This window comes from Botrytis sinoallii (genome assembly GCF_014898435.1).
Source record: "Botrytis sinoallii strain Bc 23 chromosome Unknown BSIN_004, whole genome shotgun sequence".
Lineage (NCBI taxonomy): Eukaryota > Fungi > Ascomycota > Leotiomycetes > Helotiales > Sclerotiniaceae > Botrytis > Botrytis sinoallii.
This window is the reverse complement of record NW_024066031.1, coordinates 103809-125142: the sequence shown is the minus strand read 5'-3', so window position 1 is coordinate 125142 and position 21334 is coordinate 103809. Positions and strand designations below refer to the sequence as shown.

The 21334-nt window shown below is 42.1% G+C and overlaps 6 protein-coding genes across 6 annotated transcripts; 3 read left to right on the top strand and 3 right to left on the bottom strand.

Annotated features, from left to right (window-relative positions):
• Nucleotides 1–973: 973 nt before the first annotated feature.
• Nucleotides 974–1942, bottom strand: EAF02_002587 (uncharacterized protein; the record flags this gene model as incomplete). Its single annotated transcript, XM_038898635.1, has 1 exon — nt 974–1942. One exon carries the CDS (start codon nt 1940–1942, stop codon nt 974–976), a length of 969 nt encoding a protein of 322 aa, XP_038760923.1.
• A 1917-nt stretch (nt 1943–3859) lies between these two features.
• EAF02_002586 (uncharacterized protein) lies at nt 3860–4978 on the bottom strand (the record flags this gene model as incomplete). The annotated part of the gene is made up of 1 exon (XM_038898634.1): nt 3860–4978. The coding sequence occupies one exon, from the start codon at nt 4976–4978 to the stop codon at nt 3860–3862; it is 1119 nt and encodes a 372-aa protein (XP_038760922.1).
• Nucleotides 4979–5586: 608 nt separating this feature from the next.
• Nucleotides 5587–7466, top strand: EAF02_002585 (uncharacterized protein; the record flags this gene model as incomplete). The annotated part of the gene is made up of 4 exons (XM_038898633.1): nt 5587–5628; nt 5685–6143; nt 6264–6503; nt 6642–7466. 4 exons carry the CDS (start codon nt 5587–5589, stop codon nt 7464–7466), a joined length of 1566 nt encoding a protein of 521 aa, XP_038760921.1.
• A 2724-nt stretch (nt 7467–10190) lies between these two features.
• Nucleotides 10191–11157, top strand: EAF02_002584 (uncharacterized protein; the record flags this gene model as incomplete). The annotated part of the gene is made up of 4 exons (XM_038898632.1): nt 10191–10576; nt 10733–10827; nt 10889–10941; nt 10999–11157. 4 exons carry the CDS (start codon nt 10191–10193, stop codon nt 11155–11157), a joined length of 693 nt encoding a protein of 230 aa, XP_038760920.1.
• A 2948-nt stretch (nt 11158–14105) lies between these two features.
• Nucleotides 14106–16707, bottom strand: EAF02_002583 (uncharacterized protein; the record flags this gene model as incomplete). The annotated part of the gene is made up of 7 exons (XM_038898631.1): nt 14106–14185; nt 14539–14770; nt 14828–15152; nt 15209–15388; nt 15442–15724; nt 15772–16315; nt 16474–16707. The coding sequence occupies 7 exons, from the start codon at nt 16705–16707 to the stop codon at nt 14106–14108; spliced, it is 1878 nt and encodes a 625-aa protein (XP_038760919.1).
• A 2295-nt stretch (nt 16708–19002) lies between these two features.
• Nucleotides 19003–21318, top strand: EAF02_002582 (uncharacterized protein; the record flags this gene model as incomplete). Its single annotated transcript, XM_038898630.1, has 5 exons — nt 19003–19267; nt 19339–19448; nt 19508–20603; nt 20651–20996; nt 21044–21318. The coding sequence occupies exons 1-5, from the start codon at nt 19208–19210 to the stop codon at nt 21316–21318; spliced, it is 1887 nt and encodes a 628-aa protein (XP_038760918.1). The 5' UTR covers nt 19003–19207.
• Between the last annotated feature and the right edge of the window lie 16 nt (nt 21319–21334).

The following is a 21334-nucleotide window of genomic DNA, read 5'->3' as shown; positions in this document are numbered from 1 at the left end:
TGAATTACAAACAGCAGCATCGCCGATCATACTTGCCATGTTTACGCAATAGAAAGAATTGGAATAGAGGCAAACAGAGAAACAACTTCAAGGTGTTAGATACATTATGGTGTATTAACCAATTCCAAGATTGATCAATAAACTCGATTTCGTATAAACTGGGACGTAGGGAAATAGGGAGAAAATGAAGACATTCGCAAATGAATTAATTTCATATAAAAGTAAACCTCTGAACGAACCAGACAATTGACTAACACACTGAAATATATATATCAATTCAATCTCTCAGCTTGCTGTCGCCTACCTCTAGAATAAGCGAAAGGTTTTTAAATCTTATCGTTACTCCTATATTCTAGACCCTAGCGAAAAGATTATAATATTGAGGGTTTTGCGGAAATTCTAGGATAACGCGTTAGGGGTATGCTTTTTCTACGTTAGATCGAAACATTAATTATATGATTGTATAGAAGAATTGTATGGTAATGTGAAGAGATGGAAGAGATTATATGATATGAAGTAGAGCAATAATATGAATCGAAAAAATGATATAAATAAGAACAACGAAATGAAACGGGACGATCATCGGATTTCATAGACTTCAAAGGACAACAGACTGTAATTTGACGATACTAATAATACCTAGGTGCTTTTTTCTCACTTTGACTGAAAACTTCACGGAAACAGATTTCACTTATGAACATGATAGTTTGTATGTATATTAATGTATTAGTTCAATGGATATGAAATGTACAAATATCATAATCTCGCTAAGTTATGATGTTGTACATTGTGATATATCCAGAAAAGAAACAAGACTCCCTCAGGCAAACCAGAAACTCCTCCCCAAAAAAACTCCTTCCCAAAAAACTCCCTCCCTAAAAAACTCCCCCCCAAAGCTCTGTCCTATGACTCCGTGCAGTCATAGACAAGATTCCCCGCCGAACCAAACTACTCGATTCAAAATGGATGATTATTAAAGATCATACATATCGTCGTAGTCGTAGTCGTTGAATTGGGCTCTTGGCGCAAACCTAAGAGTCTTCGAGTTGTCCAGCACCATCTCCTTTCCAGATTCCGAGACTGTGAGAATGTCCGGGAGCTTCTTAGCCATGACCCAAAGGGTCCAGGCGGCATCGTTACCGGCATTGTGCTGCCAGCCGGTTTCAATGGAACTGTCGTAACCCAGCACCAGATTTATCAAGCTTCTGCCTTGCTTGCTTCCTGGTGGAAGGTGTATGGCCTGGGTGTCCACAGCCTCCGGGAAAAGGGCGTCGAAGGCGGTAATTCCTCCCATTCCCAAGATCTTGAGATCATTTTGGATGGCATGACCAACCAAAACTACCTCGCCGTGTCGACGCTCATCTTCAATGAGCTTTGTGAGGAGGGTATTTGCTCTAGCGAGCGGGACAATCTCAGTCTTTCCGTACAGGAATTCGACTTTTTCGCCCGCCTTGAGCTTTCCGATTCTGGTTCTGTACTTGGCGAACTCCTTGAATTTGAGGTGGCGGTAGGTGGTGCCAGCCGGGGAGTTGGGATCGCTTGCAAAGAGAGCCGCATTGTTGCCATAGGCTCGGAGAATGGAAATGCCAATTTGGGTTGGCGTACCTCGGGTATAGGTCTTGTTGTTGGCAAAGCACGTGTAGTCGTGCGTATTTGCCTCGAGGTCAATTGCAATGAAGACATATGGTTTGGCCGGTACCATGTCACTTACCTCATTGATAGAGGTGGATGCAAGGTTCTTCGACAGTTCATCGACAACAACGGATGGAGTCTCCGGGGCCGACGAAGGAGTCGTGGTAGGAGAGGAGGTAGCAGAAGTGAAGCTATCGGTAGAGGAGTCAAACATGGACTCGGTAGGGGAGGAAGAGGAGAGTACTGAGGCGGAGGCGAGGGCTGCAGTAGCAGCTTCTGCGGCACGACGACGACGTTGACCGGCACCCATCTTTCTGGTAGATGTGGCAAAGTAAGGTTCTAAAAAGTTTAGATATAAGAGGTGTGATCTTTAGCTAGAAGATCAGGGCAATCAGAAGATACTGGATACGAATAAATGAGTTTGGTAGAAGGTGGTAGATGTTGTAAATGTTGGAGATATTCGAAGATTGACTGTTAAGCTGGAGAAAGAAAAAAAGAAGGGGAAACTTGGGAAAGATGAACTCTTTTATTAGAACGAGAATTAGAATTTGGGCCAGCGTACAGTGTGTAAGGCTAAGCGACAATGAAGACTTTTCTGCTGTATGACGCCGTGAATCACAAGCAGCCGTGCTAGACAGACGCTAGAATGAACCAAGATCTATCGAAGACGAGCTCATAGGTTGAATATTGGTACTAGATCAAGATGGTACGGACTAGTCTTGGTAGTTGCTGAGTAGTGTGGGGTATGGGGTACATATGAGGTATGATGTTGGCGTTTGGAGGTTCATTCGTATCGAGGGTACTGTATTAGAATGTTACGGCTATCGTTATATACAACTCGCTCCAACTTGTGTCTCTGAATGCAATTGATTAATCTTTGAGTCAATTAAAATATCACAATCACTGTTCAGAAAAAATTTCAATGCATAGCATTGAGTTACATCCAAAGATTCACTTTTTCAATTTTTGTGCAATTTTTGTGCGTCAAATTTGAACCACAGTAAAAACCGTTACAAGCGCCATATGGGGCGAAATTAGAATTACTAGCTTGCCCCTTAAATTAGCCCCAACTTTGACAGCTTGTTGTTCAACTGCTTGACTTTATCAATACTACACGATTGAATATTGTTGAGATGATTCATTATTTTCCGGCTGGACAGCTTCTTCTGTCTACCGAGTGTATGTGGCTTGATTTCTCACGAATAGAGAATAATCCTAGAAACATGATTTCCCGTAGGTTCTTGAAGAATAGAACTGTATAAGTACCAAGCTGTGGTAATGGGGACTTTGTTATAGTTCTCCTACTTGATTGGCAAATACGTCAGGTTTGGGATAGAAGTGCCTATGACGATAGGTACAGAAAAGCTTTTTCTCCTAATTTAGCGATCTGTGGCTCTAGTGTAAAATTTTAGCCTGTCCAATTATGAGTCACATGGCTTCTGGTCCAGAACGCCACGAGTGGCTTCGACTTTCGACTTTTCATCCAACATAAAAGCCTCCATGTGGTAAGAAAGCACTTTTCATGAATGTCAAATCATGCGGCGATCGAGATTGCAGTAGACAGATCCTCCAACCACCAGGAAAGTTCAATCTGCACTACTGAGCATCCGGAGAAGAACATAATCATGCCTGTATATCATAAGTTATTCACGAAATGGAAATCTATACAGAGCCGAACACGTTGCGTTTGATCATGATCCTGGAAGGAGAAACCACTTCGGATATTGAAGCTATATTGTATAATCTATTCTTGAACTTATGTTCTAGGACTTGCTCTCGGAAATCTAACTTGAATTTCTAAGTTCACCGCAAAAATCATGACTGAAGCAATCGGAATACACTTTGGGGCCCGTTTCCCCCGAAAATGAATGCAGTTTTTTTCTTTCTCTGATTTCAGCCTTAGAATCGTGTAGTTTGATGGGAAAATCTTTAGAACGAAGAAAAGAAGAGCATTTGAAGAGCATGAAGCTTGGTAAGCTAGCCGAGATCATTGGGGATTTTAAAGTCATGGTGAGGCACCAAACTTAGAGAACCGCCATGCTATAAAGGATACTTGTGTAGAGTTATTTGTATTAGGTAGAAGGGAATTAGATTAATTAGACAGAAATAATCCTATGTATCTCTTTCAATTTGAGATTACATCATCCGAGTGACTCTATGCAATCGGACTCTCCCGTGTTAGTATGTCCTTTCCTAGAAACTGAATCCCAAAGGTTTCTGATGACCATCAAGGGTGATACATCCATTCCCTTTCATTAAATACGATTTCAAATTCGACATTATCGAATGTTCCTACAGCGGCATATAAATCATGCATACCTTCCAATCCTGTGACGGGGAGATCTTCTACAGAATCACCCTCTTCATGAAGATTCCATCCGCCATCTTTTTTACCATCTCTGGTAAAGAAAATCTCAACATTAATAGGAGTTTGGGCCGTGGTCTGCGCTGGTCCAGAATCGTAAGCAGGAGGATTGTTAACATTCCGTGGAGTGAAAGTCATTCCGATCCCGAGTGTCTGACCGGCTTGGAATTTATTTGTAAAGTCCTTACCACCCCAGAGATCATTGATATATTTATGACCATCGTCCCCGTGAACGCCTAATGCTCCTCGATGCCATCCAGGCAATCTGAAGGTTGGGTATGGTTGCGCAACAAATCCTAATCCCAAAGTAATCTCTCCGCGATATCTATTCGATATTTTGACCTCAAAGTATATTGTCTTGCCTATTTCAGTTCGTAAAGGTGAATGCGCGTATACGGAGTATAGCGGAAGTGTAGAAATGATGCATGAATCCTTGCTGTTGGACTTTGTCTTTCCCGCCCAAACACCCTGTCGTAGACGCGAAAGATCACCATTGTAAGATCTTGGCTTAATGACACCAATGTTTGCAGCATCAAGTGCTTCTAGAGCTGCTTGTGGGAACTCTACAGGTGGTGTCAAAGGATTCTGTTCACACCATGCTTTCCCTTGTAATGCTTCTTCTTCGGTGGCGTTGTTTGCATCGCTTCGCTGATAACCCATAGATGGGGGAGGGGGTAGAAGAGATGTGTCGGGAACTGCGGTCTGCCAGTCATGATATGGTGCTTGAGCTTGCGACGGTGGTGGGCCCGAAGGAGGGGTATATTCGTGCGAAGGTGGGGGACCAGGTGGGGGTGCATATTGATCATTATAGGGCGCATGTTGTTCTGAAGGAGGTGGTCCCGCTGGGGGAGAATAAGATTCACTCTGCGGCATTTTCATTGAACCTTTACTTTGAGGTATCGTGTTGACTGGTCGTGAATTGAGGTTCTCGTTGTCAAATCCCGTTGGTGCGTCGCCCTTCAATTTGCTTCCGAAACACATATTCAAAAGGGTTATGGAGGTTGTTGTAATTGAAGAACCAAATAGTGATTATAAGCATGAAAATGTTGATTCATGATTCAAATCATGGCTGTGTTGAAATGGGCTGTGCAATTAAGTATGAAGTCATACGAATGCCTAGCTGTGCGTCTCCAGCGCGCCTAGTAAGCGCGGCCACGCCTTCCACAACTTCATCGCCTCGACAAAAATTATCAAAACATTCAAAATGAGCCGGCAGTTTAATTTCCTCATAGTTGCAGGTTACTAATGTTTAAAAGACCCGCAATTCATTCGGAAGATTCCTCTTTCGTGGGGAATTCGAAATCGGTACGTTCCGAACATTTTTGCGTCAAAGGAGATAGATAACATCCTTTGACCACTCAAATCCATGAGCTCACAAGCTCTGGTGCCTTAGTTGACAATGACCTATCTATGGATTCGATTGACCAATGAGATTGCTGATTCCGGGAGGTAAATTGCTTTATTGCTGGGCAACTTCCGCTGAAAGAGACTTTTCTGTGGACGCAATGTCTTTTACTATTATACATTTTGCTTATATACACAAACTGTCACTCCCATCAGAAATTTCTGTGCTCGTCAAAACATGAGCTATGTCGTCACATCGCTCTGCTTCGTTCAGAATATCAGTTCATGTTAGTATACATCAATACAATTTGTATAATAGCAAGGCTTACGATACATACCTTAGTATCCGGAGTGTGATGATTCGGAATACCCCACGTTCCAACAGCTTTTGCATAACCAAGATGCTGCTGTAGACCTCATAGCTAAAAAGGCCGCGTCTTTGCTATGGATTGGGCCACCAAAGGGGGGCTTCATCATTAATGAGAATGGATATTCTCGTCCCTATACAAATGCCACAATTTTTGCCCAAGCAGATGCATTTGGGAAAGCTACCGTTGCTTATGAGGTGCATGGAGATATTCTCAAGAAGTATATCGCCTTGGGTGGGGATCGAAGTAAGCTGGGAAGTCCAGTCACAGACGAGTTATGGACTTCGGACCGTGGTTGCCGTTTCAATAACTTCACTTCAGGTGCTATTTATTGCAATTCTAAGATTGGCACTTGCGTAGTGAAAGATGAGATTTATAAGAAGTGGATGGATATGGATGGGGCTGAAGGGGTAATGGGGTATCCAGTTTCTGACGTGAGTATTAGAGATGCCCTGTCTTGACGCGTTTCGACGACAACTTCTAATATTATATACAATTTGTCGCTTTTCTTTCACTCTTCGATGCTGAATAGGCACTAATTTTCATATGTGAAGGAAACATTGACGCCCGGCGGAGTGACTCGATTCAATATGTTCTCACACGGTGGAGCTATCTATTACACTGTAACTCGCGGGGCATTCTGGATTTATGGAGACATCTACAAGAAGTGGATGGCTACAGGTGGCGAGTTGGGGGATCTGGGCTATCCTGTATCAGACGAGGAATTGGCGCCCGACGGAGTGTGTCGTTTCAACAGATTCTCTGGCGGTGGCGCGATATTCTCAACCCCAGAAGTAAGCAAGTTTGATACTTTGGCTTTGCACTTCCCAGTTCCGACTTTCAAAATTTAATTATGTCCTACTTGTTGATCAACGTGATTTAAACCCCTCATCTTTGTTATCTGGCGAGCGGTTACTAATCCCAACTTCCAGCGTGGTGCGGTTAAGGTAGCTGGGAATATTTACAAAAGATGGATGGCGCTTGGCGGAGGAAGTGGGTATTTGGGCTCACCCATCACCGATGAGATTGTCGGCAAATATGATACTCGTTATAACGACTTCTCTGGTGGTTCAATATGGTGGCATCCCTCCATTGGCACCCGAGAGTTTGCTGGAAAAGAAACAAATTATAACATCAACATTACCGACATTTTGATCGACGAGCTTCGCTCTGCGCGTGTAGATACTCTTTATATTACAGCTTCCATCGCTACAGTATCTGGAGGGGTGCAATCTATTGCTCTTCCGCTTGGTGAGCACTCAGTTGGCTTCGTATATCCCGGCTTAACGTTCCAGAATTGTTCAATTGGTGATGAAGAGACAGTCACATTTACATACCTCGTCGTCCACAACCATTCTAATAAACGAGAGGACGTTCTCAAAAAACTCGAGGTCGCCATACATAAACTTGGAACAGCTGCCATAGAAGAGAATGTAATTTCTCTGAATTCAATGCGCAAGCTATCGATTGGAGACGCTATCGGCACAGCTATAGGCAGAGCTCCTGTGCCTCTGAGTGAGCCAGCTGTTCGCCCATTTGAGGGATGGGCCGATAGTGGTGGTCTAGGGATGCCATTTCTGAACTGTGACGGCGTTGTTGCTGCGGAGGTCACAACGCTGAAGGGTAGCGATATCAAGGCACATTTAATCGTGGGAAACACATGGAAAGTTAACGATAAGCATGTGGGCACAAAAGCGCCTGATTGGTGTGGCTCAATTTCACGATACCATGTGTTATGGAATGTGGAATTTTCATGAATTTACTTGTTGCATAACGTTGATATATCTTGCAAGTTGCTTGGTAGTATATAACTTTTTTGATCATCTAGGGGTTTTGATCTAAATCTGTCTTTCTTTCAGCAAGGTAGCGAAACTATGAGATGAATTTAATCATGATTTATTGTCCCTTTTGACAAACGCTTGCAAGGTCTGAATTTTTGAGATTGAAGAACGACTCATGCAGCACAATGGCTGATGGGTTCCAATGATGGAATGGCATTAAAATCGCTGCTATTATCGGATGGTGACGATGAATGTGTTCGACTGAATACAACAAACCACTATTGCATGAGATTGAATATCGATCGTGTTTAATTTATTGACTAGGTACTTAGGGTTATTCGACTGATACATACTAGGTGCCAGCTTATCGTATGCAAGATACTGAAAATTCAATATCTTGTAAAACAATCGAAGTCGTCTGATGTCTTTTGCTTGAAGTCTCGAGGCGAGGGCAGTGAAGAGTCAAAGTCTGGGGCGCTCGGATCAACTAACTTTACCCCCATGTTCCTAGGTAGTTTCGGGTATTCTCTAACCTCATCTTCACTAACAACAACGGCCAACAGGATTCCGAAGAGAATTGTTACAAACTTCAACTCTCATGCATTGAGATGATAACAGAGAGCTATATACCTATATTTGCGCCGCTTATAATAGGATCCGATAAGAAGACGAGTCTGCGAAAGGCCAGTGAAATCTCAAGTATGGTTCCCACTTATTACTTTGTCCAGCTTCATTGTTCTGCCACATTAATTACCCTCCCGCACCATCGCGATCTGAATATCACAGAGGCTGAATGAGACGGCGAGATGTACTTTGTCAATTCATGGAAGGATATGAGCTCTCCATGTCGACAGAAAGGCATGAGACACAATCTCAAGGCTTAACATCAAGAGTATGAAGAGATGGAATTAACATTATGGAGCTAATGGAGCTCTAAACTTCTTTCCCGCAATCACCCTCTGCCGTTAGAATCTTACCAGTGATGGAATGTTCGACTTCATAAATCAAGGAAGGAACCGAAATATATATGGGCTCATGTATCGTCATTTCGGGTTTTACCAATTTTTGGCATCACTGAAAGATGTCATCGGACTTAAATTGATATCAGGGTGGGTCATTGCAGTACAAATCCTTTGTTCCAATTTTCGTTTGATCTGATCTTTCATCATGCTCTCTCCACATCTGATCATATCGTACTATCATCCAAAGTCTTGTCAATGGAACATTCTTTTAAGACGAGGAACTTAATTCTCATTCAATTGTATTAAGTTGGATAAATTTCTTTTACCTTTAGCTAGGTACCCAGCACTTGAGTTGAGTTATCCTGGGTGTAAAAAAATACCGAGTCCAAATGTACCACTTTGCGTTGGGCGGGCAAGTTAAAAAATATCTTGGACTGGGAAATATTCTAGAGGACAGAGCAGGCAAACTTTTCATGCATCTTACAAAAGCTACGAGGTTGTGAGAAATCTGGAGTTTCGATATCAAAGTTGAGACAGAGAATTACTTCAGACGTGGGGTCTATCAATGCAAAATACTGGATGTGTTTCATATTGCTCCACAGAACACCGCTTTCGGGGTCGAGACGTGAGTGAACAAGATGTCTGTGCTCGGTGATATAGATTAGGCGCAGTATAGTATAGGGGATTTATGCAATCTTTGGTTACCTAGATATTATAAGAGTTCTAGCCCCTGCTCAACATATATATAACGCTTTTCTAGCTAAAATACAAGATTATTCATTTTTTCATATTTTAATTATTTATTATAATAAAAGATAAAATTAAGAATTATATTATAAAAGATTTAGAATTATTAAAAGTATTCAAATAATACTTTATTTTTAAATATTTTTATAATAATGATTTTAAAAAATTAAAATTGAAAATTCAAAAAAGTTTGAAAAATTCGTTTATTTTGTATAAAAAAAGTATTACAAGTTAAAAAAAATCAATTTTTTCAATTTCAAATTTATGTAGTTTTTCTAACAAAAATATTAAAAAATAAACTATTCATTTTTTAATTAATTTATAATATAATTTATATATGATTCAATTTTCAAAATAAATTTTTTTAAATTGAAAATGCTATTAATTTTTTTAATTTGTATAGAAAAACGCTATTTTTGCAGGGATTTTATCACAAAACGTTACAGTATGCGGTGAGCAGGGGCCAGAACTCTTACAATAGATACCATGGTTCGTAGCCTTTTTCAAGGTCCTTCGACAGTGGCCCCTGATTGAGCCGAATTTGCCAAGTCATAATATGGGAACATCCAGAACTCCTTGTCGTGAAAATTCCTTATCGTGAAATCTTTGAAAGTTCTCTCGCATCTTTTTGATATCACCGCCGGTCGTGTTAGATATCGATATCAATCTTGTATTGTCTTTTCTTGTTTGAGGATCTATACGCTGGAACTTACAGCACATATTATCACGACACCTACATTCATGCCTTTTTAATAATTAATACATCAACGCTTTTTAACGAATACTTACTTTACTTCATCACAGCTACGGGTTGGGATTTATTGATTTGATGGAGTTTTTGAATGACACTTATAATGCGAGCTTTACAGACGGAAAGGTATCGGTGCGATCAGCTCCCACATCAGGACCAAGAAATGAGATTGAGATCAGGCATGATCATGACGAGTCAGCGGAATACTCATCACTTAAACGGAAAGCAGGGCATAAAATCATGGAACTCACTGCAATCACATCGGTCCCCTCGACATCCACGCAAACTTCGACCAGCTCATTGATAACAGCGCCCCCTTCACTGTTCAACCGGGCAGCTCTCGCAGAACCCCAGGCCGGGTTTGACTGCAATTCACAGATCGATCAGTTCAAATCTCAAGCTTCACAGCAGAATTCTCAACAGCTATCCCAAGCAACACAACAGTTTTCGCAACAGGTTTCGCAGATATCACAGAAAGCTTCGCAATCTGTTAGTCAAGCTCTCGCTGCCCAAACCTCTGCTCAGATCGCACAATCTTCAGCACAGGCTGCACGATCGTCGGCTCAAGCCGCTGCCGATTTAGCCAATTCTTCTTTATCTTCAATTAAATATCAGCATCATCAGCAGTGGCTGCGGCATCAGCAAGCGCTTCTAGTGCCGCTATGAGTGAGTGAATTTCCACTGGCTATACATGTCTGAGTAATATCAAGCCTAATATGATTGTGATCTTCGACGACTAGAAGAACGTTTGCTTGTAAATAACGCGTGCTGACTATTCATAGGCGCTTCTGCAGTTGTATCTTCGGCTCTTTATCAGCCAGCTCTTCTGTTTCCGTGGCAATTTCTTCAGCGGATGCTTCTGCTAGTGCCGCCAGGGGTATGTCGCTGAATTTCCATCCTAAATCTCGTACCAAAGCATGACTGATATCTTAACTTAGCTACTGCCACATTTGCGATTGCACAGGCTCAAGCTACAATCTCATTAACCAATGTATGGATAATACATCACAGTGACACATGCACTACATATAATTAACAATAAAATTAGTCACAAGCTTCAGCATCAGTACGATCATCACAAGTCCAAGCCATCACAGCAACCCAGGCTGCAATCGCAATTGTGGGCTCCATAATCGGCTCCTCGCTTTATCCATCCTCTTGTATTTCCTCCTATCTAGATATAGAAAACGCAAACAGAACGAAATAGAAAACAACGATTTTCCTGTTAAGAATTACAAAGAACCATTGGCTCTTCCAATCTCAGAACGTAAGCCCATAAGAATATCATACATCATACCGACTCCTCCTCCTGATGCTCGATTCCCGGAAGGAGGCCCTTTCAGTCGGGATAAATTCTGGTCAATGCGAACGTCGAAGACATTGAAGAATTTGGATGAGAGCTCAATGGATGTTCCGCTGGCTTTTGCAGGAGAGAACCGGAACAATCCGCTTTGGAATCAACTTCGAGACCGAGTCTTGGGGGTGCGAAGAGGACATTGGTTTATGACACGGATTTTCCGGATCAGCCTCCCAAATTTGATGATGGAGAAGAACTGGGCAATTTTGGGGATGGGGACAAGAAAGGTGGAGCGAGAAAGAAGGCTTCGATGGGAAGGCTATTTGAGGGATATTGATGGAAGGGGGTCCGGGGCCGGGGGGTCTATCTGTATTGGAGGACAGTTGACATACCTATCCACCCGAGCAACAGCAAGCTGCTGAAGCGCACAGATGGTATGACACTGATAAATCCAGATAAGCTAGTTAGAAGCCCAGGGCCTTCCCCCTAGCGATCTTTGTCCTCGCTGGGAATTGAACGCTTAGTGCTTCGCATTGATCTCAGGCGAAAAATAATACACACATTAGGGGAAGCTTGTAGAATACTGTTTATTTGTACTGTTTGTTTAGTATTCTAAGCCAAGGAAAGAAAAAGAGGAAGAAGAAGAAGAGGAAGAGGAAGATTCTCTAGTAAGAGTACAATATACATATTGGGCAAATAAACGAGGGGTCTAGTCCTAATGAGATGCGCAACGGGAACACGGGGGATTACTCATCGACTGGGCGTCTCTCAACTAAATGATTACATAGTCTCCTTGGAAAGATTTATCTATTAGAACTCAGATTATATATTCATCACTTTACAATTAGTTCTGTAATATATAGAATAATTTATAACTAATATCAAGCGATTAGAATGATTTCGAAGATTATCCTAATCTCTTATTTAAGTTATATTACTCGTAAAAACGATTTAGCGATTCTATATCTTCTTTCTTTCTTTTTAATAGTTTTTCTTCTTAAAACTTAAAATAACTTTCATTTAAGATTAGAATATAAAGCTATAGAACGAGTAGTAATAACTTGGAAACCTAAGATAGCTTAGGAAATATCCTTATGAGATATAAACTCATCGAATTTCCTAAGAGTATAAATTAACTCACATGTATGAATATAGATATCTAGAATATTAGACTGCTATGAATAATTCATTTTAAGCAATAACGACAACCTTAGAAGGTCTCCCGCTAACTAGTTTTAATGATATTAAGTGTATTATATAAGATTATAAAAGATAAAGTACCTCCCTTTCGATGTTATCATTTAACCGTTGTGAATCACGTTATATCATTTGATTATTAAGAATAACTTTAAGTTTAGACGACAACTATAAGACGATTACATGATATATTTCTCCGGATTTACTCGTACTCGCACGTCAGCGGTTATATTTATCGTTCAATTAATTACACTATCAACTACTTTTAGCTCTGTACCGTTACACTTCATTGATCTTGATTCTTCTGAACTATACATAGAGTAGATCATAGAATAATGCCAAATTACCATAAGCTAACTTAACTATATTGTCTTGTAGTGCGGCAGAGGATCTCCGATAATTCGCATAAGGGGGCCCTCACATTTTTTGACGCATTCTACCGACCTAAAGACCTCACTCATCTTCCGGGGCGGAGTTTCCTTGTCAGTGACATAGAAATCAGTCATGGTCCCGGGGTCAAAAATCCAGTATTCACCAGCTCTACCTGCTTTTGGTCCACCTCCAATATAGAAGTGTCGTTCGCTAAATCCCATGTACCAACCCATCGAGTCAACTACTCTTTTCCCGTCCTTCATATTCGACATGACCATTCCAGCCGTTGTACCGACACCTACCATAGTGCCAGCTTGCAACGATTGGGCTGCCAATTTAGCAATAAAATCATCAGCAAAACCCCCCTCGTTTATACTCATCTCCTTCATTTCTCATCCTCAAATCACTTATCGAACCACAGAAGCTGAATAGATGTCGTAAGATAAAACTTACTGTAATAGCCGTCACAGTCCATGCCGGCACTGCAACACTTGAACCGAGTCCCGCTCCTATACCCGCGACACTCGCAAGTACTGTAGCACCCGTCGCAGCTACAAGTGCGCCCCCAGCACCGAGTGTCAAGGCTCCGATTGTAAGTCCTAGAATAGGTAAGATATTATCTTTTTCATCGAATTTGCTCTCGGTTGTTCCGTTGAAGATTTTTGCTTGAATTGTGAAATGAACAGAGCCGACGTGTCGTTTCATAGAGTGGCCGGGAAGGACGTTGTTCTCGTAGTAAAGGGGTCCAACTTGAGTCAAGGCCAAGGAGAGTGGCGGACTTGTTCGATTGTGAATGTAGATGTCCGGCATGATGGCTGTGATGGGTTATCGTGAATTTTGATGGTTTGATGGAGTGCAATCGCGTGGTAAATATATATTCTTCCAAGACAAACCACTACACGACTAATCTCTTCGACCCCTCTTCAGCTCCTACGCTCACACCCCTCCGTTCACTTTGAATCCCAACTCCAATTCCATGATTCTGCAAATTTCAAGGCCCCTCAAGGCTCACAATTTCTGTTTTTCTTTCGAATTCAATAATACATGAGTTGCAAAAGGTATTAATTTTGGTCGTTAGTAATCAATCGAGCTACCCAAAGTTGACAGCTCGCATTCTAGACCCAAGGAAACAGATGAAAACTCATTAGATAAGTTCAGATGGAAAACACACTGAATTGCCCAAGAATCATACTAAAAATTACAAATACAACTCATGGTTCTCGTGTTTCGTCCCATCTCTTGGCATGCCAAATTTCATCTTCACCTCTAATCGTCTTAGTCGAGAGCGTTCATTTCCCATACGCTACATTGATATCTTTCTCGTATCTGTCGAAAATTGCTTTTCGATTGAGTTTCATGGTCGCTGTTACTAGTTTCTGTTTTTGTTGTTCATAGTTAGCATTGTTTGACATACTCTCTCCTCCCCTCTCCCCAAGCAGCCATGCCACCTCATCATATCTTGAATATAAGTTCTGAACTATGGTTCTCTGACACATACGACCATAGACTGAAGAGAATTGGGCATCCCGTCCGCTCTGCCATACACAAGCTTCAGATCGGTGGATTAGTAGTTGGGTGGGTGACCACCAGCGAATCCCCACTGTTGTATGTCTCTTTTGCTTTTTTGCTCTTGCCCCAGATCACAGAGAAATGAAATCAAACTCACATTGACCGTTGTCCATTCTTCATCAGCCAAAACAACACCCTTAATGATCTCCATACCAGCTAGCCCTGCTCTCTTTCCTACAGTCTGCATTTGCTTCAATACTTCTCGATTAATAGATTCATTGTGCACTAAATCACCGATGCCATGACCTTCTACACCGATTGACTCAGCGAGCGTTTTGAGAGCCGGCTCGGCTGGAACGACAATCGCGATAGGATGAGTCTCGGAGATCGAGGCGTAAATGCATATATTCGCTACTATAGTTGCGGATCGATAGACTGATTCTAGCTGTTGCAGAATTAGCATACCAGATACATATGCGTAAAGATTGTGCACTATATATACCTTCTCCAAAGCAATGTACTCTCCGTTCATCGTTTTTACTAGGTTCTTTTTGCGGTCAATGATCTTCAAGTGTCCATTCTTATCCCACTCCCCGATATCCCCAGTTTTGAACCATCCATCTGAGGTAAGTGCTTCGGCTGTCTCGACAACATTATCATAGTATTCGGACATGACGCTAGGCCCTCGAATCCAGATTTCTCCTTGTGGAGGAGTGTTAGTAGCGAAGTATCCCGCGTCGGGAAAGTCGACGAGTTTTATCTCGATACAGGCAGGGATATCACCAGCTTGGAGGGTAAAGGAAAGGGGGTCGCATATTGCGCCCATGCTGATGGGTTGTTAGTATACTCGGTTTTAAAATATAATTGGACGGGAGTAACCAACGCGGCAGTCTCTGTGGATCCATACCCAGATATCATGGGTGTGATGGTGTGAGAGATGAATTCTTGGGTTTGTTGAGATATGGGACCAGCACCATTCATGCAGAATCTCAACCGTCCACCAGTCGCTTGTTTGACTTTGTTGAATACAACAGTATCCAAAATACTGGTTCCGGGTAGGCCGCTTGAGGATAGCAAACGTTTCGAGTAGAAAGCACTCCAGAACAAGCTACGGACAACTGGACCACCTTTGTTACATTGGCAATTACACCTTTTTTGACAGTCTCCCAAACGGATGGTACGCCCACTAGAAGTGTGGGTTTCAATTCGAGGATATCAACTTTGCAATTCTTCATGGAGGTTTCGGAAAGAGTTCGGGGATGGCCATAACCCATTAGGGCACCCCAGTAGAGACATGCGTTTTCAAATACGAATTCGAAGATATGAGCGAGGGGAAGGTATGCTAACAGTGTATCCGAGGGACCTAGATAGTCGCCAACAATACTATTTGCTCCAGCAACTATAAAGATGTTAGTTTAGAGGGCGACAGAAAACTAGAATACTAACTGGCAGCCACAACGTTTTTATGCTTCAGCGAGACCCCTTTTGGTGTACCACTTGATCCAGATGTGTACATAATGCAACATAGATCTTCGGGTTTAGGCGGCACAACTTCGACGGGATGTAAATGTCCCAAATCTATGAGCTCATCATAGCTCAAGAGCGTCAGGTGACTGTGGCTCTTCTTCAATTCTTTGATACTAGACAATGAGAGTTCTGTATCACCGTCTGTGTTATATATCACGTATTCGATGTGCTTCAAGTCTTCAAGAGAATCAAGTAGAGTTCTCAGAAGTTGTGGTTCTAAGAATATAGCCTTAGCTTTCGTTTGTATGAGAGAATGACGGAGTCCTTCGACACCAAGAGTATCGTATGCAGTGACGATAGGCATGGATTGAGACATGGAACCATGGGCAATTGACAGCCAGTGGGCGCTAGATTCAGTATAAGCTTGGATATTTGATAGTCTATAATATGAACGATTACCTTGTTGTGGCAAAGAGATGAACCGATCATCCTTAACCAATCCAAGTTTCCTCAAAACCCGATCCTACACTCAATACCGTAGCTTCATACTCCTTGAAACTTAGATATTCATACCCACTCATCTCAAAATAAGTCCATACTTTATCTACCTCCTGTGCTTGTCCATTGATGATCTTCTTTATCTTTTTCGTCTCCTCATGTTTCTTAATAAGTTTTCTAGACCCCAGCGCTCGTGCAATCGCCAAAACGACGAGAGCTCTGTTGTATGATATCGAACACAGTCTCGATGCCCGATTCTGGTTGGGAAAGAAGGTCTGGATATCGAACGTTACGACGAGGGATAGTTTCACCCGAAACCTGTGGGATCCCTTGTACTTCTGCTGTGAAGGGAGGTTTTCTCGACATTCGGGGGGAGAAACTCGTAGATTTAGTCTTCATCTCGGTTTGGGAAGACATAGTGAGATTTGATAGCATATAGAAATCAACGTTTGACAGTAGATTTTTTGGATTAAAAGAAAGAACTTAGAACAGGAAGATAGCACTGATGAAGGGAACAGTTTGATATTCAATAGTATTACATTCCAAGATCTCAACCAATTTTCAGCCACCCAAACCCCTTCAATCAATGGGAATGTGACTGATGTTCTCATGGCTTTGGTGACAAGCCGAGGCTTTTCCTTGCACCTCATTCCTTTGTTGAGTTGATTGACATAAAATCACGGAGGGAGGTGTTAGGCCGCCTCCGACTTGAAGGCCTTGTCATCTTTCTCGAGAGCGAATAATCATTGATTAATTAATACCAGACAGTCTGAAATGATTGCTGATCGTTGGTGACAGATTATAATATTATAATGAGAGTGTGAATGGTATCATCATTTGACGTTGAACTTTAGATAAAATATTATGTAGACAAGTTTTATTGATGTTTGGTAAAGAGAGGAGAGAAACATCCTAATAAGACGGGGTGAAGGCGCGCTAGGCCATATTGACACTAGAATGACTAAAGGATCCCCCTAATAGCGAAAGACCGTACAGCGAATGCGATATGCAACAAAATTCAAAATATTGACCAAGGTCACATTACAATCACGTGTATCCGTGTGAATAGCTGGCCCAGGTTAGTCAATTTTGTGATAGATGCTCACCGGGAGTTACAAAAACTCGCACTTTAATATAGTGGGCACCGCTCCGCATTCAAAGTACCATCTATCCACGCTTGTGCGAAAATTTTCTCCACTCGAAGTTGCTTGAATGAATGCAAAATTATTAAAATGAAAAGTCGATGTACCAGTAGCAGTATGGCGTCTTTTGGTTAGAATCCATAAGCAGATTTAGAATGTCTGCAAGCCCTACTATAAAAGCCTACAAGAACAAAAGGCAAAAATGTATCGACGTCGGCATGATTCGAACATGCGCCCCCGAAAGGAATTGATTTCTAGTCAATCACGTTAACCACTCCGTCACGACGCCTGCTTGATTACATAAAGTTGCTGGAACGTAAGTAAATATATAAAGTTGCAAAACTACCAGGTAACATTGAATTCGTTAGATCTCCATCAGCCAATGTGCGAAGGGATTTGCAGAGCATCAAGCAATCTACCAAAACATGATTCTCGGCTTCACCCCTAAAAGGAACGACGATCCTCTTTCAATATCAAATGGCTCACTGCATTTAAGCATCTAGGCATTACAGACGACATCCAGCGAACGATCTCTCTCGCAGATGAACTTTTCTATCAACGGAGCTGTTGGCTGCGTAAGATACAAATATGTCCATACGGATAATAATTCGCTGTGGGAGATTTGCACACTGATTAAATTAACCAGAATTAGAAAGTCCCTCTGACAAACAATAGACAGAAAAGAACACGCGACTAGTTGTCTTAGTATTTTGGTATTGATACCGGCTTTGCCCAAGTCACTGGAGTTTCGAAGTTGACATCCATCAACTTTCCAACATTTACAATTGAAGTGAGAGCATCTGCCTTCAAACTCGATACATAAATTCCAAGTCTATTACTGGCTACTGGTGCGGCTACACAGCTGCGCGGTGAATATCGCCAGGAGGTACATACATAATCCCGATGCTTGAGCATTCAAACCCACGTCGGCCCCGCACCAACGTTCATGCTCTCTTGCCGTTCTCGACTGCATGATGCATCGAGATGGCGAGACCGGCCGGTAAGCACTGAGAAGACGGCTGAACATGCAATGCGATATCCGGCCTTCTCGGGATATTGCATGGGGGCGTATCACAGAGCAGGGGCTGAGTGAGTGCTACAACAGCAATAGATTCTATAAATTCAAAATTGACAGTAATATTAAATGTGCAGCTACTTCAAATACGTTCTATTCATTCGATGATAGCTATTCAGTAGGCAATACAAAAACTGCGGAACGAGTTTCCTTGGAAGATTGCACCCTCCTTCTTGTTTCCTTTCCCCTTTCCCCCTCCGCATGGATTGGAAGCTTGTTGGCTATCCCTCAATACCCGAGACACCGGGTGATAATCTAGACATTTTCCGGCTGAACCGGTTGGAACATATTTTACCGGTCTGCCTTTCTCTATTCAGATTAAATCAAATCAAATCAAATCACCTGTTAAAGAAAAGTTATTGAAAACAATTCGAGGTGTGTTTGTGTGTCTGCGTATTGACACGACCCCCTTTTACTGATATAGTCAACAAATAACTCGCTCGGGTTGATCATTACCTATCTTATCGGATAGTTAGAATTTATAGTTTTGAACTCATCCATCTATCCATCCACGATCCATCCATTCCACCCCCATCGATATTTTCCGCCCCTCGGCCCCTCTCATCTCAACAAGGACGGGTGGACATTCGCATTTCGGTATTTGTTGTCTCCCGTAGAATTCTTAGTGTCTTCTCCACCTTCACTTCCGACAAAAATAACATAACACGATCAAATTGGCGACAACAATCCTTTACTCGACATGTCAAGCCGAAAGAGAATATCGCAAGCTTGTAAACCATGTGGCATTAAGAAAATAAAGGTAGAATCCTACTGTCTACAGTGCAGTGTACACGCGAGAATGAATCTAGCCATTGACTAGCCAATTCACAGTGTGATGGCGGGGCTCCCGTGTGCGGTCCTTGCCTGAAGAGAAACGGAGAATGTTCCTATGGTATATCAAAACGTGGGCATTTTCCCCGGAAATTCAATGATGATGGAAGGTGCGTAATTAAGTGAATGATCTGTAATCCCTTGATACCTACTTATTGGAATATATCAGCCCAAACACTGCCGGTCGTGAAAACTCATCTAACCCATCGCCTGTTCAACAACCATTAGGTGGTAGCCGCCTCCCTATTACGTGCTCTGATACACCACTCATTCTCCCAGGCTCTGTTAGGCCATCTTTAGGTTATACCCATAGCTCATCGTCGCAAAAAAAAGATGCCGGACCAAAGAAATATCCTTTCAATGCTGAGGTAACGAAGCGTTTGTTTCAAACTTACTTCGATTGTATCCATCCAATGTGGCCGATTCTGTACAAACCAATGTACACTTCATTCGATTATACGTACCCTTCACCAAGTATCCCAAATGTCTTAGCATGTGCAATGTTCGCTATGGCGGCTTGTGTAGAAAAGCTTCAACCTTCTCCGCAGCCATTCGATGACCCGCACGTTATGGGATCTGAAGAGCCTCGCTTTTATTTCGAGGAGTCCCTGAACTTGCTACAAAGAGGCAATGATACCAGCGATAAATCTTTGAAGAACGCTTTCACTCCCTCAATCGTAAATTGCCAAACATTGATAATCCTTTCACTGCAGCAACATGGAGTAGCTGAATATTCCAGAGCGGCGATTTTCTGTGGACTTGCGTCATCAATGGCTATCGAGTTACGCTTGCATAGACCTCACGAAGCGCATGGCCCACAGCGTGAAATTCGCCATCGTCTCTGGTGGAATCTATACATCCTCGAGAAGATGATTTCTTGTGAAATGGGGAGACCAGTGATGCTTAGAGTCGAGGAAACTGACACTCCATATCCCTCTACATCCGAAGCGGATGAATTTGAACTGCTTCCTAGTAGAATGAAGGGACAGAATACGACTAATATACATAGTGTTGGCAAGATGCATACACTGTCAGTCCTTGTGACGACTATTCAACTTTCGGTCGTAATGGAAAGACTTTCGAGAGAGGTGTATGGATTGATAAGTCGGAGAGCAATCCGGGATGACCGAAGTTTTGGTGAAGGAAAACGCATGGAATTATGGTCTTCTTTTCAAAAGTGGGAGAGTGATACTGAAGCTTCTCCCTTACGCTTAGATTTGAGCAGTCATTTGACATCAGTCCCTGGTATCGTTACTAACTATGTTGTAAGTGTGCAATCTATTGATGTCTGGTTTTTGCTCATTGAATCTAGATTATGCACTCAGGGGTGATTCTTTTACATCGCCCTTTCATTGCTCGATGGATATCAAACCCTGCAAATGCCAATGCTCCAGCGCACCCACTCAAGATTTGCCTAAATAGTGCGAATGCAATTTGCACTATCTTAGAGAAGTACTTTGATGTTTTTTATGGCCTACCATGTGACATGGTATTTAGTATTTTTACAGCTGCAAGCACGCTTTTATATCAATCAAAGCAACCAGACGGAGGTGATAATGCAGAATTACAACGTCGTCTTAAGTTGTGTATTCACTGGCTTTCTGTTCTTGGGAGAAGTTGGAATAGTGCTGGAGCTCGTCAACAGCTTTTGGTAGATTGTAAGTCCTTGATTCTGCAATTCACAAATTTGTGGCTAATTTTGAAGTATCAGCAATGCCACGAGATGTTAATATGACGACCCTGGTTAATGCAGCCGCTGCTGTCGATGCTCAAGAGTCAACATCCTCGCAGCTTCTATCTGAGCAGGAATCAATGTATGCCCGACACTCGACAGCAGACAATACTCCTGGCACAGCGAAACCTGGAGCAGCAGAGGACTGGGAATTCTTGAGAGGATTTGGAGATTCATCTGATGAATTTTATATTCTAGATGAAGAACTTCGAGTTTTACTTGAGAGTGATCAGCAGTGGAATCTCTAAGTCACATAGCTCAATT